This window comes from Quercus lobata, chromosome 10, assembly GCF_001633185.2.
Source record: "Quercus lobata isolate SW786 chromosome 10, ValleyOak3.0 Primary Assembly, whole genome shotgun sequence".
Lineage (NCBI taxonomy): Eukaryota > Viridiplantae > Streptophyta > Magnoliopsida > Fagales > Fagaceae > Quercus > Quercus lobata.
The window spans coordinates 64,755,667-64,769,810 of NC_044913.1; the positions used below are offsets into that span (position 1 = coordinate 64,755,667).

Below are 14,144 nucleotides of genomic sequence, written 5' to 3' on the forward strand. Positions count from 1 at the left end.
TTCTCATTATGTGCTAATAGTTTTATGCTGAACAACATTGTGTGGACCATCATGTTTAACAATACATTGATCAGCGTTTTTTTCATTAAGTTTGTTAGCTTGCTAGAATTGCCACATATGGTATTATCAGGTTTGCAGACAGGTAGGCAAAAAAACCAAAGCACACAGATTTTATAGAAAATGTATTGGTTTATGAGCCATGCTAAAAATTTCAAAATTGAGACCAGTTTTTTTTTTTTAGTGATCAGCTATAGTTTCTGTTATACCATTAGTCTCTTACCTCTTGAACCAAGAAAAGGGGTTGTTGAATGGAGTGCTCAAGTTCGCTCCGTTCAATTGCTTCTTGAAAGCTCGAAAATTTTGAAGCAAATATCTCAATTTGATCACATCTAGTCACCTTCAATTGTTTCAGTAACGGCAATTCTGAAGTATGCACCTGTCGGTAAAACCACTTCAGTTTTGGCAAGTTACAAAGTAGCAGGAGAGTTAAATTAGGGAAAACAAATCTAGCTGCAGCTTCTGCAACATCTTCACAAGAAATGATTTCCTCCACTCCGCAATTTTCTATCCCAAGATCCTCCAACTGCATGAGACATCTAGCCACAGATGCTGGGAACAAACTTTTCAAACTCTTGCATTCCAAAACACTTATTTTTTGTAGATTTTGAAAGCTGAAAATTCCTTGGGGGTCCTTATTCCATACTTGCTTCATTTTCGGTAGACGACGCAAAATCAGTCTTTTTAATGGAATAGCTATCACAGCATGTGATTCTTTAACATCGTGACTTTGAAGTTCAAACACTTCTTGTAGTGAACCACAATCAAGTACTTGAAGTCTCTCTAGGCTTTTTAATCTAGTCAGCATATTAGATTCAAAGATGTTTAAAAGATTTTCACAGTACTTAACAGTTAGGATTTGAAGCTTGAAAAAGGAATCTTTAGCTAATTGATCGTGCCATATGATTTTCAAGTTCTTCATGTGTAAAATTCGCAATATTTCTAAACTAGGGACTGCAACCTGCAAGACCATCCGTGTGTGTTAAGGACATATCTAATCATAATAACTTGCATAATAGAAAATAAGATATATACAAAGTAAATAACAGGGGATAATAAAAATAGAATTACCTCTTCATTGAAGAGAGGCTGCAAGGCAGTATGAGAGATCTCCTCTGAATTTACTTCCTTAAGTTCTTTGCTCACTGTCATGCCTGAGCTAACAGGTTTGAATATGAATGATTCAAATTTAGGGCATCTTTCTATCCACATATACTTCAGGGATGGAAATTTGATATTTCTTCCTACGCAGAATCTTTTGAGGATTGAAAGATCTTTTAGAATCAGGTGTTCCAGTCGAGGGAACAACACCTTTGGAATGATTTGTTCTTCTCCTAAGTCTTCTGTGAGTAGTATCTCTTCCATTACCTTACAGTCCTCAATGTCAAGATATTTGAGTTGAACCATAAATCTCGCTGTAGAGGAAGAGAATAGGTATTTTAAATTGCCAGAGCCTTTCACCTGCAAGTTCCACAAATTTTGAAATCTTGAGCAGCCTGTTAATTTGAAAGAGGAGCTTGCCCGATGTTGGTTGTGCTGTAATATCTCTTCCGAGAGTATATGGGACAGTTCCAACCTTTCCAACTTGGGGAACACAACCTGTAAAAACAATAAATTATCTTCTTCAACAAACTTGTTAAAAGAGATGAAGAAAATGGTGTCGTGTTTGCCAAATACAACAGGCCCAAACCTTAAACGGTGACAAGTCCAAGGTCAAAACGACGCCATAAAGACTTGGGAGTACTTAAGTGACGCACACGTTCACTCACGTGATCTTTTTTCAAAGAGAAGTGCATTTCTCTTTTTCATATAGCTCAAGTTGTTATTTGATTTTTTTTCTCCAAAAAAAAAAAAAAAGAAGAAATTGTTATTTGATTAGACACATGTTCTAATTCAATTGGTTGTACAGAGAATTCATTGTAAGTAATTAGGAAGCAGTTGTTTCTCTCAATTAGTTAAACTTTTGATATCAGTTTCTCTTTTTTTTTTTTTTTCTGAGATATCAGTTTCTCATTTTTGGTTGCTGTGTCTTCTACATAAAGAAACAGAGCCTCTCATTGTAACATATGCTCTCATTTTCTTCTTCAATAAAGATCACAGCAATCCTATTTAAAGAGAGATTATTTTTGACAAACCTAAACATTGCATAAGTTAAGTACCTATTTTATTGTTTCATTCGAGGAAATGACCAATTTTTTTTTATTTAAACATGGTGGCATGGCAACTTGGCAAGCAATGTGAGGAAAGAGTCATCAAAATATAAATTCATTACAATGGCACATTATAATCCTGCCACATTTTTTTGTCTCCTTTTTTTTCCCTGAATAGAAGAGGAGGAATTCTAAAAATGAAGTTTCTCTAAACGTGAAATATGGGTTGCATCTTACTTTTATTAATTAATTTTAAATTTTTAATAATACTATTTGTACAATAAGATTTTATTACAACTAGTTACAGGCTCACGCGATGCGTGGGAATATATAAATATTATGTAATGGGATGTAATATATAAAAAGTAACAATTACTTTAAGTTTTATCCATTTTAAAAAAAATATATATTTCTACAATTATTTTTTATCTTTTTATCTCTAAAATTATGTCATACTATTATTTTTTATATATTTCATTAATATCTTTTTAAGGTGAACCATATTCTTCTAACTTCAGTTATAGTGTGTTATATTTGCCTAATATACAACTAAACTTTCTAAGTTTCAAAAAAATCAGTGGTTCGTGTGCCTGGATTCTATGAAGCAAGGAAAAAGAAGCCACAACCAATAGGAAAGGGGGGCGGAGCAGTCACTTCACGAACAGCGGCGAAGCATGCTGAACCGTCTGTTTCGGTGGAGACGGCGAAGGTAGTGGCTGAAACGGATTTTGCGGAGGAATTTAATGTTCGCATTAAAATAGATGAAGTTAAGTCTGCACCCACTGAAAAGGAAACGCCTAAGCCCGATTTGGAAGGTGATAGTCTGGGAAGGAATCAAAAAGAAACTGATGTGGAATTAAGGAGACAGGGGAGTAATGAGGGTGTTATTTCAGGGGATTTAAGCAATCTGATTAAAGGCCAAGGAGTAACGGTAAACTTAGAAAGTCAACTTGTGGAGCCAGCTAGCAGTTTGAAGGAAAGTGATTCATGTATCCTTGTGCCAACTAAGATTAGTGATCATGTGAGCTCACATGTGGTAAGCTCAGGACAAACCCTTAGGCCGAAAAAGTGGAAAAGAGTATGCCATGAAGCAAACCACGAAACATCCACTGAGAAGACCGTTGTGCCTGCAAAAAGAAATCTGGTTGAGAAGGCTGATCTGACCCGTGGAGAACAAAACAAAAAGAAGAAGGTGGAATCAAGGGATGAAGGGGCAACAAAAGATATATTGGCGGAGGCTGTTCCCAAGCCCCGCCAGGTCCAATGAGTCTCCTATGTTGGAACTGTCGAGGGCTTGGGAACCCGGAGACAGAGCAAGAGCTTGGAGATTTAATCCGGGCACAAGATCATGCAGTCGTGTTCTTGGCCGAGACATGGTTGACTAAAGCTAGGCTGGAGGAAATTAGGGCAAAATTTAAGTTCGGAGGGATGATTGAAGTTTCTAGAGAGACAAGAGGAGGTGGGGTGGTAATTTTTGGAAAAAAGAATTTGATTTCTCAGTGGATACTTTCTCTCCCAACCATATTGATGCGATTGTAAATCAAGGCAAGGATGATGCATGGAGGTTTACAGGCTTCTACGAAGAACCAGATACAAACAATCACCATATTTCATGGGCAACGTTACGAAGGTTGAAAGCGAGGCATTCTTTGCCTTGGATTTGTGCAGGCGATTTCAATGAAATTACAAGAGCTCATGAAAAATTGGGAGGAAGGTTACTTCCATTCAGGCAGATGCAAGATTTTAGGGATGTGTTGGATGAATGTGGCTTTAAAGACTTGGGGTATGTAGGAGGAAAATATACTTGGTGCAACGGTCAAAGGGAAGGATACACAATTTGGGAGAGGATTGATAGGGCGGTGGCAACAATTGACTGGATTGAAAAATTCCCAGATACAAAAATTGTACACTTGGAGTGTGGGACTTCTGACCATAAGCCGATTATGATATTCCCAATAGGTATACCAAAGAAAATTCAAAGACCATGGAGGTTTGAGCAAATGTGGATTGAGGAGGAAGGGTGTCATGAATCAGTGGAGGCGGCTTGGAGAGAACTGGCCTATGGGAGTCCGATGGAACAAGTGGAGTTGAAATTAAAAAGTTGCCAAGTAAATTTGAAGTGGTGGAGCAAGAATTCCTTCGGCAATGTCACAAAACAATTAAGGGAAAAAAAGGAAAAGCTAAAAAAAGAAGAGGATGCAGCTATTAGGGGAGGACCAATGGATGGTGTGCTAAAATTAAAAAGAGAAATAAGTGATTTATTGAGAAAAGAAGAAAAGATGTGGAAGCAGAGGTCTAAAGCATTGTGGTTACATGAAGGGGATAAGAACACTCGCTACTTCCATAGCCGGGCAACTCATAGATACCGACGAAATAAAATTTGTGAGTTGAGAAATTCAGAGGGGCTGATGTGCACGAAAGAGGAAGAAATTGCTCAAATCCTTACCAGCTTCTATCAAGATCTTTTTACTTCAGCCAGCCCATGTAATATGGACCAAGCCGTGGTGGACATTCCCTGTGTAGTCACAACTGAAATGAATATCATGTTGCAAGAGGTGTATACTCGAGATGAGGTGGAAAGGGCAGTGTTTCAAATGGAAGCTCTCAAGGTGCCAGGACCCGATGGATTGCCTCCTTTATTTTTTCAGCACTACTGGAATATTATTGGGGATGAGGTTTCGGCAGCGGTGCTAAATTGTTTGAATACAGGTTCCTTTCCTCAATCTCTAAATAATACTTTCATTACTCTTATTCCTAAGGTGAAAAATCCTACTCTTGTATCTGAATTTCGTCCTATCTCCCTTTGTAATACCCTCTATAAAATAGTGTCTAAAGTTGTGGCAAACAGGTTGAAAAGAGTGTTACCTGACATCACTTCGGAATCTCAGAGTGCTTTTCAATCAAATAAAGCCATTTCTGACAACATATTGGTTGCATTTGAAACCTTACATCATATGAAGATTCAGAAGTCAAAGAAAATGGGGTTCATGGCCTTGAAGCTTGACATGAGTAAGGCGTATGACAGGGTGGAGTGGGGGTTTCTTAAAAAAGTCATGGAGAAGATGGGCTTTGGTGAAAAATGGGTGAAGCTGGTTATGGAGTGTATAAGTACAGTCTCTTACTCAATCTTGGTAAATGGAGAACCAAAGTGTGATATTAAACCTTCTAGAGGCATAAGACAAGGTGACCCCTTTCACCTTATTTGTTCTTATTGTGCTCTGAAGGTTTAAACAGGTTATTCCAAGCTGCAGCTAGAGAGGATGAGATAAGGGGTTTTTCATTGTGTAGAAATGGACCTCGGATTAGCCACTTGTTCTTTGCTGATAATACTTTACTCTTTTGTAGAGCGGTAATGAGTGACTTGGTAAAAATCCAAGAGATCCTAACTCTCTATGAAAAAGCTTCAGGCCAGCAAATAAATAGAGGGAAGACGACTATATTCTTTAGTAAGGCTGTCACCGAGGAAAGGAAAGAGGAGATCTCCAATTTTTTGGGGGTGGAAGAGGTGAAAGAGTACGAAAAATACTTGGGCTTACCAGCGGTGGTTGGGAAAAATAGAAGAGCAAGCCTAAATTATATAAAAGAACGAGTTTGGAATAAATTACAAGGGTGGAAAGAGCAACTATTGTCCCAAGCAGGTAGGGAGATACTTCTAAAAGCCGTTGTCCAAGCCATTCCAACTTTTTCTATGTCTTGTTTCAAACTTCCGGTGGGTCTTTGTCATGATATTGAGATGATGATAAGAAAATTTTGGTGGGGGCAAAGAGGGGAGTAAAGGAAAATCCATTGGAAGAGTTGGGAGGTTATGTGTCAACCAAAATACCAAGGGGGGTTGGGGTTCAAAGATTTGGTTAAGTTCAATGAGGCCATGCTCGCTAAACAGGTCTGGAGGTTGCTACATGATCAGTCTTCCCTATTTTTCCGGGTTTTCAAAGCCAAATATTTCCCCCATGGGACGGTGTTTGAAGCAAAGAAGTCATCCGGCTCATATGCATGGCAAAGTATATTAAAAGCTAGATCGGTCATAGAAGCTGGGCTGATGTGGAGGGTGGGGAATGGATTAACTATTCGGGTTTATTGGGATAAATGGCTACCAGGAAAATTCCCTTCCACGATTAAGTCTCCAAGGGTAGGTGCACCAGGAGATATGCGTGTGGATTCTCTGACCGACCAAGACACAAAACAGTGGGACTTAGCAAAGATTGATCTCCTCTTCCTTCCATTTGAAGCAGCAAAAATTAAGTCAATCCCTTTATGTTTGTCTAATCAGGCTGATTGCATGGTGTGGCCAAGGTGTAGGGATGGTCTATACTCGGTGAAAACTAGTTACCAACTACTCTGCGAGATGGACACTCAGAACAGAGCATCACGGTCGGACTCGTCAAGTTATAGGGGTTTCTGGAGACGCCTATGGAAGATGCAAGTTCCAAATAAGATAAAAATATTTCTTTGGCGTGCGTGCACCGATGTGCTGCCTACACGATGCAATTTGGTTAGGAGGAAAGTGTTAGACGATCCAACTTGCTCTATGTGCGGTGTGGGAGCTGAGAACACGATGCATGCGCTATGGGAATGCAAACAATTGCTCACGGTGTGGGAAACGGTTTTTGGATGGGTTTTTAAAGACTACCCAGCGATTTCGGAATTCTCGGACCTGGTAGCTCTGGTTGGCGAGCAAGAAAAACAGTTGGAGCTCTTTGCAAAGATTGCTTGGTTCATCTGGTGTCGTAGGAACAAGACCAGATGCAACGAACCGAGCGTGCCACTGGGAAAAATCTTGGAGAGTGCGGCTTCCCTGTTGATGGAATTTCAGAGCAGTGTCTAGTATGGAGCTGAAACAATGACACAGCGAATCATCAAATGGAAGCCACTAGACGGAGTAACGGTGAAGACGAATTTTGATGGGGCTATGTTTGCAGAATCGGACCAAGCAGGGATAGGTGTCGTTGTTCGAAACCATAGGGGTTATGTCATGGCGACTTTAGCAGAAAAAATCCCCAAACCAGCTTCCATAGAGGTACTTGAAGTCTTGGCAGCACGGAAAGCAGTACAGTTCACTCTTGAGCTGGGCTTTGCACATGCCATCTTTGAAGGAGATGCAGAGATTGTTACTAAGGCACTTGCTGAAGGGAACAGTTCTTTGCATAGTATAGGACACATTGTAAAAGACATTGAGTCTATAAGTGGTTTATTACAAACCAAATCTTTCTCTCATGTTAGGAGGCAGGGAAACACTGTGGCCCATGCCTTAGCTCAGAGAGCAAGGCTTTCTTTTCCTGTTTTAATCTGGATGGAGGATGTTCCACCAGATATTTTTCGTTTTGCATCTGCGGATTTTCCAGTTATTTAATAAAATAACGACAAGTTTGGATTCTCAAAAAAAAAAAAAAAAAAGGAGATTATCATAATAATAAAACTTATCACAAAATTACAATGTTATCTTAACCAAAATTAAAATGAAATCAAAGGAATAAAAGATAGACTCTATAATAATTTAATATCAAAAAAGTTGGTAGGCATATTAAAATTCATAGCCATGTACATTTTTTTTGGATATAAATAAAAATTCCTATTTCTAAAAAAAATAAGTATCAACCCAAACCAAAATTCAACCAAACTAATAAAAGGGAGAGAGAAGACTTTGTCATGGGAAACTAAAAAAACACAATACCAAAACACATATTAAAAAAAACCATAAACTTTAATTAGAGTTATAAGAAAGAACAAAAATCCAGAGAGAGAGAGAGAGAGAGAGAGAGAGAGAGAGTACTCAGAATATTTTGTGGGAAAAATATGAATTGAATGGGAAAAATGATATCAAATTTATACAAAATAAAATGAAGAGAAGAATGGTCAAAATATAAGAAAGAGAAAAGAATAAAAGAAGTGTAACGGTAAAATAGAGATGAATGCAGAGATAAAAAGGCAAAGAGAAGGAGAAAGGACGGAGGAAATGTAATAGTAAATGTTGACTAATAGGGAGAAGAAGAGCTTTTTTTTTTTTTTTTTTTTTTTTCTTTTTTTTTTTTATGAATAGAGAGAATAAAAGTTCATAAATAGAAAAGAAGAGGTAGAAAATAAGTAAGTGGATGATATGGCTGCTGATGTGACTCAACAAGAGCGTAGCAACAATAAATGCTACATTTTAGCTTTTAGGTATACATATAAATATAAAAAAGATTGTATTAAAACAAGATGGCTATACATAAATACATTTTTTTATCATAAAATATACATAATTAATCAAATTATTAGAAAAAATATATCTAATTAAATGAATATTAAAATTGTTGTTGAAATTTAATACTACTTATGATTAATTTTATTCTAATTTTTAATAAGAAAGAAAATGTGGCTACATTTGTTGGATAGATATATGATTTTTTTTATTATAATCTTTTATTATAGTTCATTAATATTATTTTTGCATTTATTAACTCTTTTGACACAAAGATTAATAAAACTTAAGTGAACATATAGCACAAAATTAGCTCATAATTAAAATCTAATTCAGAATCTAATTAGATTTTCATTGATTTTGGCCTTTAAACCTACCAACCCAAGCAATAAAATGCAATCAGACCATGAGGATCACACTTACCAGAGGAGGACTAAGAGACCAAATGGTAGCTGGCACCTCAAAAAGCCAATGATAAGGGAATAGATGACAAACGAAGAATAAAAGACATACAGGGGTGGAGGAAGGAAGTTTCCTAAAGGAGACACCTCCCACCTCTGCATTCAATACTCTGCACCAACTTAGCTAGCTGTATTAATGAGGAAATGACACTTGAATAGTGTCTTTACAGCTCACATCTCTTTCTACCACCTCCAGAAAGGTCTTGATGGGATAAACATCCAAATTGTTCCCTTAAGACGTACAGATGGTGGGTTGAGATGCAATGGAAGGGGCTATATAAGAAAAGGAACCCCCTAGAAAGAGGGGGATGAACATTTTCCAAAAAAAAGACATAAAGAGAGAGAGAGCAAAGGATCACTTTGTAAAAGATATCACCCTTGCTTATTAATGATAAATCTATCCTCAAACCCTCCCAAGGAAAATTTTATACTAAATTGATGTTCTTTTCATTCATATTAGCCACTTTGGTTCTATTGGACCTAGGCTTGTACATTGCAATTGACTCGGAAGCCTACTCTCTTAAAAATTCATTGTATTGAGCTTGGTTTGAAGGACCGGGATCCATCATTCTAAGTGAGCCCGAGCTTTTCTTTTTGAGTCCTTATAATATTAATACATACATATATATATATATATATATATTAACACAAGATGGCTATACAAAAAACTAATATGTGGCACAATAGCCAATACACGATAAGTTGATTGCAAAATTTTTAGAATAAAAATTATTTATCTCACTTAGTGTCTACTTTATGTTCTAATTGAGGGTATTCTCAAAAAAAAAAAAAAAAAAAAAAAAAAAAAGAGAAAAGTCTAATAGAGGGAGGGGGAATGAAAGTCTTCTTTCTTTCTTTCTTTTTTTTTTTGGGGGGGGGGGGGGTGGTTGGGGGGAGGAGGTTTGATGCATTTCTAGTTTGGATTTTATGTTCTAATTGAGGGAGGAGAAATGAAAGACTTTTTTTTTTTTTTTTTTTTTTGGGATACACTTCTAATTGAGATTTGGAACCTTGGATGGGTTCATTGAAAATACCAGGATATAAGCTACAAAACTCTTGGCAAATTGTATTACAAATTTGTAAACAATTAACATTCAAAATCAATAATCATTTAATGTCTCAATAAAAATTTTAATTACATAATTAGGGTGATCAACTTAGAATAGTGCTAGGGGTAGTGCAATTTTTACTACATTGGACTTAGAAATTGATGTGTCACAATCACGAAGAGGCAATTCAAATATTCATTTATGAGGTAGATAAACACCATTAATCATATTTATTGTCACATCAGTTTAAATTCCTAAAGATGCAACGTTTAAATTTATCATCATCATCATCATCATCATCATCATTATTATTATTATTATATAAAATAAAATAAAACAGCTTAATAAATTAGGACAACTACTTTTCTTCAACTATAAGCATATAACTTCACTATAGGCATGTCTCTCTTACATGTCCATGGATTATTTGCTTGTGAGAAAGGCCATGTGTGTCGCAAGTACTCACTGGTGAGTTACTTCTCATTTACTTCTGGTGTGTTTGGATGACAAGATTTGGACATATAGATTTGAATTTAGATTTGAGTGATTAAAATTCAAATACCATGTTTGGATAATTTAAAAAGATGAAGATTTGGATTTGACTAAATCCACATAGAATGAAGAATTGACAAAATCCACATAGAATTTTAAACATTTAAAATCCTTGAATTTGAAATAAAATCTAAATTCAAGTTTCCAAACACACTTTCAGTTAACAATTGATAAGAGACTATTAGCATTGCACTGATTCTAATGGTACCATAGGACTTATATTGCTATAGCAGAACAATTGCTTAGTGGCAAATTGGAAGGTGAAAAGAATAGTTACTTTATAAAAATAAAATAAAATAAAAGGTGTTTATGCTAGTATATAGGGTTAATTTTTCCCTCACATAAATGGTACATTGAATTTAGCCATTGTTATGTGAAAAGGGAAGCGTTACTCCAAAATAGTAAATATTAATTACGTTGGTATAAATATTAAAATTGGTTATTTACGACAGACAAATTGGACAAACAATCTCTTAATTCATAAACTTTAATGTACCTGTTCATGTAGAATTGGCATGTGAAAATCCAGCTCGCCCTTGGGAATGACTTTTTCAGCATCGATTATGAATGAATTTTGTGTGCTTAAGAAGCTCGTGAGCTTTGGAACTACTTGTAGTTTCAAGTGCCACAGTTCAGGGAATAATATCATATCGCCATCTTCAAGTTCACCATCTTCTTTTACAACTATTGCTCGCATGATGTTACATTCTTTTATCTCCAATTCTTGAAGTTGTGAAAGACCTTTAGCTATGGATGACGAGAAGAGAAATTTTAGTTTCTCACAATGTTCCACTTTCATAATTCTTATGTCACGAAAGGATGTCAAGGGAAGTTGGGCATCACATATTCCTTCTAAGTTGATCATGTTTTTGAGAGAAAATATCTTTAACGCAGGAAATACAACATCATCAATAACCAACCCCCTTGAGTGGATGATATACTTAATCTCAGCATTGTTTTGGACATGGAGACGCTTTAGTTGTTGAAAGCCTTTCATATCCAATTGATGTACAATACTCTTAACACCATTTAACTCATCCAAACACAGATCTTCTATTCCATTAAACAACATTTTGATCCCACTATCCAATTGAAAGCATGTATTCAACTTGAGCATTAGTATTCTTGAGCCTTCATGTTTGTCAGGCCAATCCCACACATCTCCTATAAATATTTTGTATCTTTTCAACTTCTCAAATAACAAATCTTTTGGCATCATGTTGACATCTGGAATTTGTACTTCTAAAGTGCTTAATCTTGATAAATGCTTTACCTCTGCAAGGCTAGCTCTTTCATTGTTGAGTCCTTCAACCTCCCATTGAGTGAAGCTGTTGCCGACATATAGCTCTTCCAATAGTATCAAGCGTGAGAGGACGTTGGCAGGAATCACTTGAAGTTTTTTACAATTGCTCAAATCCAGCATCCGTAGATGAGTCAAAAACCCAATTTCCCTTGGCAGTTGTTTAAATTCAGAGTGAATAAGACTAAGAATTTCTAAATTTTTCAACTCTCCAATCATAGCTATGTCTCCCAACACACATTGATCCAGACACAATGTTTGCAAGTTAGTGAGTAGCTTAAGTGAGGAAGGAAGTGATGAAAGTCCCATATAAGTCAAATCTAAAACTTTTAGCTTTCTCATCCCTTTAAAAAATGTGTCTAAAATTTTAAAAGAACCTTCTCGATCTTTGGCATGCACATTTAAGCAACTTAGTTCTGGACATTCCAATCTGTCAGGAAATTCATGAATATCCCTTTTATAAACAAAGATTGATGTGCACATTTTCATATCGTCCTCATCTGGCCATTCCACTAGACCCTCGTCCCTCATGATCAACACATTTTGAGTCTCATATGAAATTAAGAGGGCGACATCATGAGTAAGATCATGCATACGAAAACGGTGATCAGTATCAGGAGCATCTAACAATAAGCCAGAGTCTTTGAGGCTACGAACCAGAGTATATGTTCTATTTCGTGCTTCTTCCAATGTACTAATGCCATGAAATAAACGCAGCCCAAAACATTTTTTTAACAAGTCTTGATAATCAATGGAAGAAAAAACTTGATTTTGAGCACAAAACAAAAAGAACGATTTGAGCTCTGGACTTTCAAGGTGATTGTAACTCAACTTTATCGCAGAATATATAACTTCCTGCATTCTTTTCTGGTTTCGAGTGGCGGGCCTCCGTAGTTTTTGTAGGGCATCTTCCCATTCAAACAAACACTTGTTTTTCAATGCCTTTGCAACTGTTACAAGTGCAAGAGGTAGACCTGCACACGCTGTGGATACCTCAATTGCTTTGGATCGCAAATTTGAATCTACGAGAGAATCACCTGACAACTTCTCAAATAAACACCATGCTCCTTTGGGTAAAACTTCAAGTCCAAAATCCTTTTGGGTGCCCATCTCAGAAGATAATACATCCCTATTCCTAGATGTTAACACTACTTTGCAACCCGTACGAGGAATTCCTATTTCATTCAAATCAAGTTTCTCCCATATATCATCTAAGATAACAAGTATCTTCTTTTCAATGTCTTTTGTTAACCTCACCCTTAGAAGATCTGCTCTTCCGCTTGAAGTTTCCTTATCAAGCTTTAGATCTAGTTTGTCAGCGATTTCTCCTTGTATTTTTATTAGGTTTGGGCTCTGCGTCACGGTTGCTATAGCTACCTCATCGAATAACTTTTCTTCCTTGACTTGCCTGGCAACTTCTCTCACCAATGTAGTCTTTCCCACACCTGGCATCCCCCACACCCCAATCATGTTGAAATTAGCATCTCCCAATGCCACCATAAGTCTCTTCACAGTTAACATTCTTGACCCAAAGTTCAGGTAATCCATATGGAAAACCTTATCAGATCTCCAATTTTCCAAGACTTCATTGATGTCTTGCACTATCTTCTTTGCTTTCTTACTTTGCTGATGGCGGTGCTTCAAGTTCAGGCATATCGCATAGGAAGACCTCATCTTTGATTTTTCTTCATCTTCAATAACTTCCTTGGCCTTTCCCATAATCAAATCCGCATTTTCTAACCACTTGTTAACATCGGTTTCAATTTCTTCAATGTTTCTTGTACCAGCTTCAACCGAATGCGGCAGGGGCACCCTTTCCCTAACGTCCCTCAACTTCTTTACCTGTTCCTTCATATTCTCAATGTTGCTGCTGTAGTGAAACAAATAACCTAACCACTGTCCAATTGGTTTAACCAGTTTCTCGATGAGCAACTGTCCAACTGGTTTAACCATGTTCTCAATGAGCCATTGTCCAATATACTTGATAATTTCTTCCGAAACCACAGCAGCAATCACAACAATTATAGCGACAACCACACTAACAATGGCCATTCTCGTTTCAATATCTTTCTCTCCCCTTCTCCCTTTTGTTTTGTTTTGTCCTTTTTTTTTATTTTGGGTGGTGTGCGTGGAAGTAGCTTCAAACTCAACAAGGAAATGGCCAGAAGCACAGAGGACTGGAGCAAAGAGACAACTAGAATGAAACTGGAAAAAGAAATCAACTTAGCAAAGCAAAAATGGAGGCCAGAACAGGGATGGCCCAAGGCCTAGGCCTAAGGCCCCACCAAAAACAAAAAAATCTACTAAAAAAAAGGCCCAACTCCTTAAGTAAAAGGCCAAAATTTAATAAAAATATAATATTTTTTAAATATTTGGTACTTTATTTTAAGGGTGATA

At 36.7% G+C, this 14,144-nt stretch overlaps 1 protein-coding gene across 1 annotated transcript; it reads right to left on the minus strand.

The window, feature by feature from the left end:
• Positions 1-268: 268 nt before the first annotated feature.
• LOC115965240 (disease resistance protein At4g27190-like) lies at positions 269-13,871 on the minus strand. The gene is made up of 4 exons (XM_031084413.1): positions 10,944-13,871; positions 6,838-7,002; positions 1,129-1,656; positions 269-1,018 (listed from the first exon to the last, which is right to left on the minus strand). The coding sequence occupies exons 1-4, from the start codon at positions 13,797-13,799 to the stop codon at positions 269-271; spliced, it is 4,299 nt and encodes a 1,432-aa protein (XP_030940273.1). The 5' UTR covers positions 13,800-13,871.
• Positions 13,872-14,144: the final 273 nt, after the last annotated feature.

Excerpts from the sequence above, each read along its gene's own strand:
- LOC115965240 (XM_031084413.1), bottom strand. The coding sequence starts at position 13,799 with ATGGCCATTGTTAGTGTGGTTGTCGCTATAATTGTTGTGATTGCTGCT. Across the intron at positions 7,003-10,943 it reads TGCCAATTCTACATGAACAG|GGAAGCCGCACTCTCCAAGA; the intron begins GTACATTAAAGT and ends TTCCATCAACAG. Across the intron at positions 1,019-1,128 it reads AGCCTCTCTTCAATGAAGAG|GTTGCAGTCCCTAGTTTAGA; the intron begins GTAATTCTATTT and ends ATGGTCTTGCAG.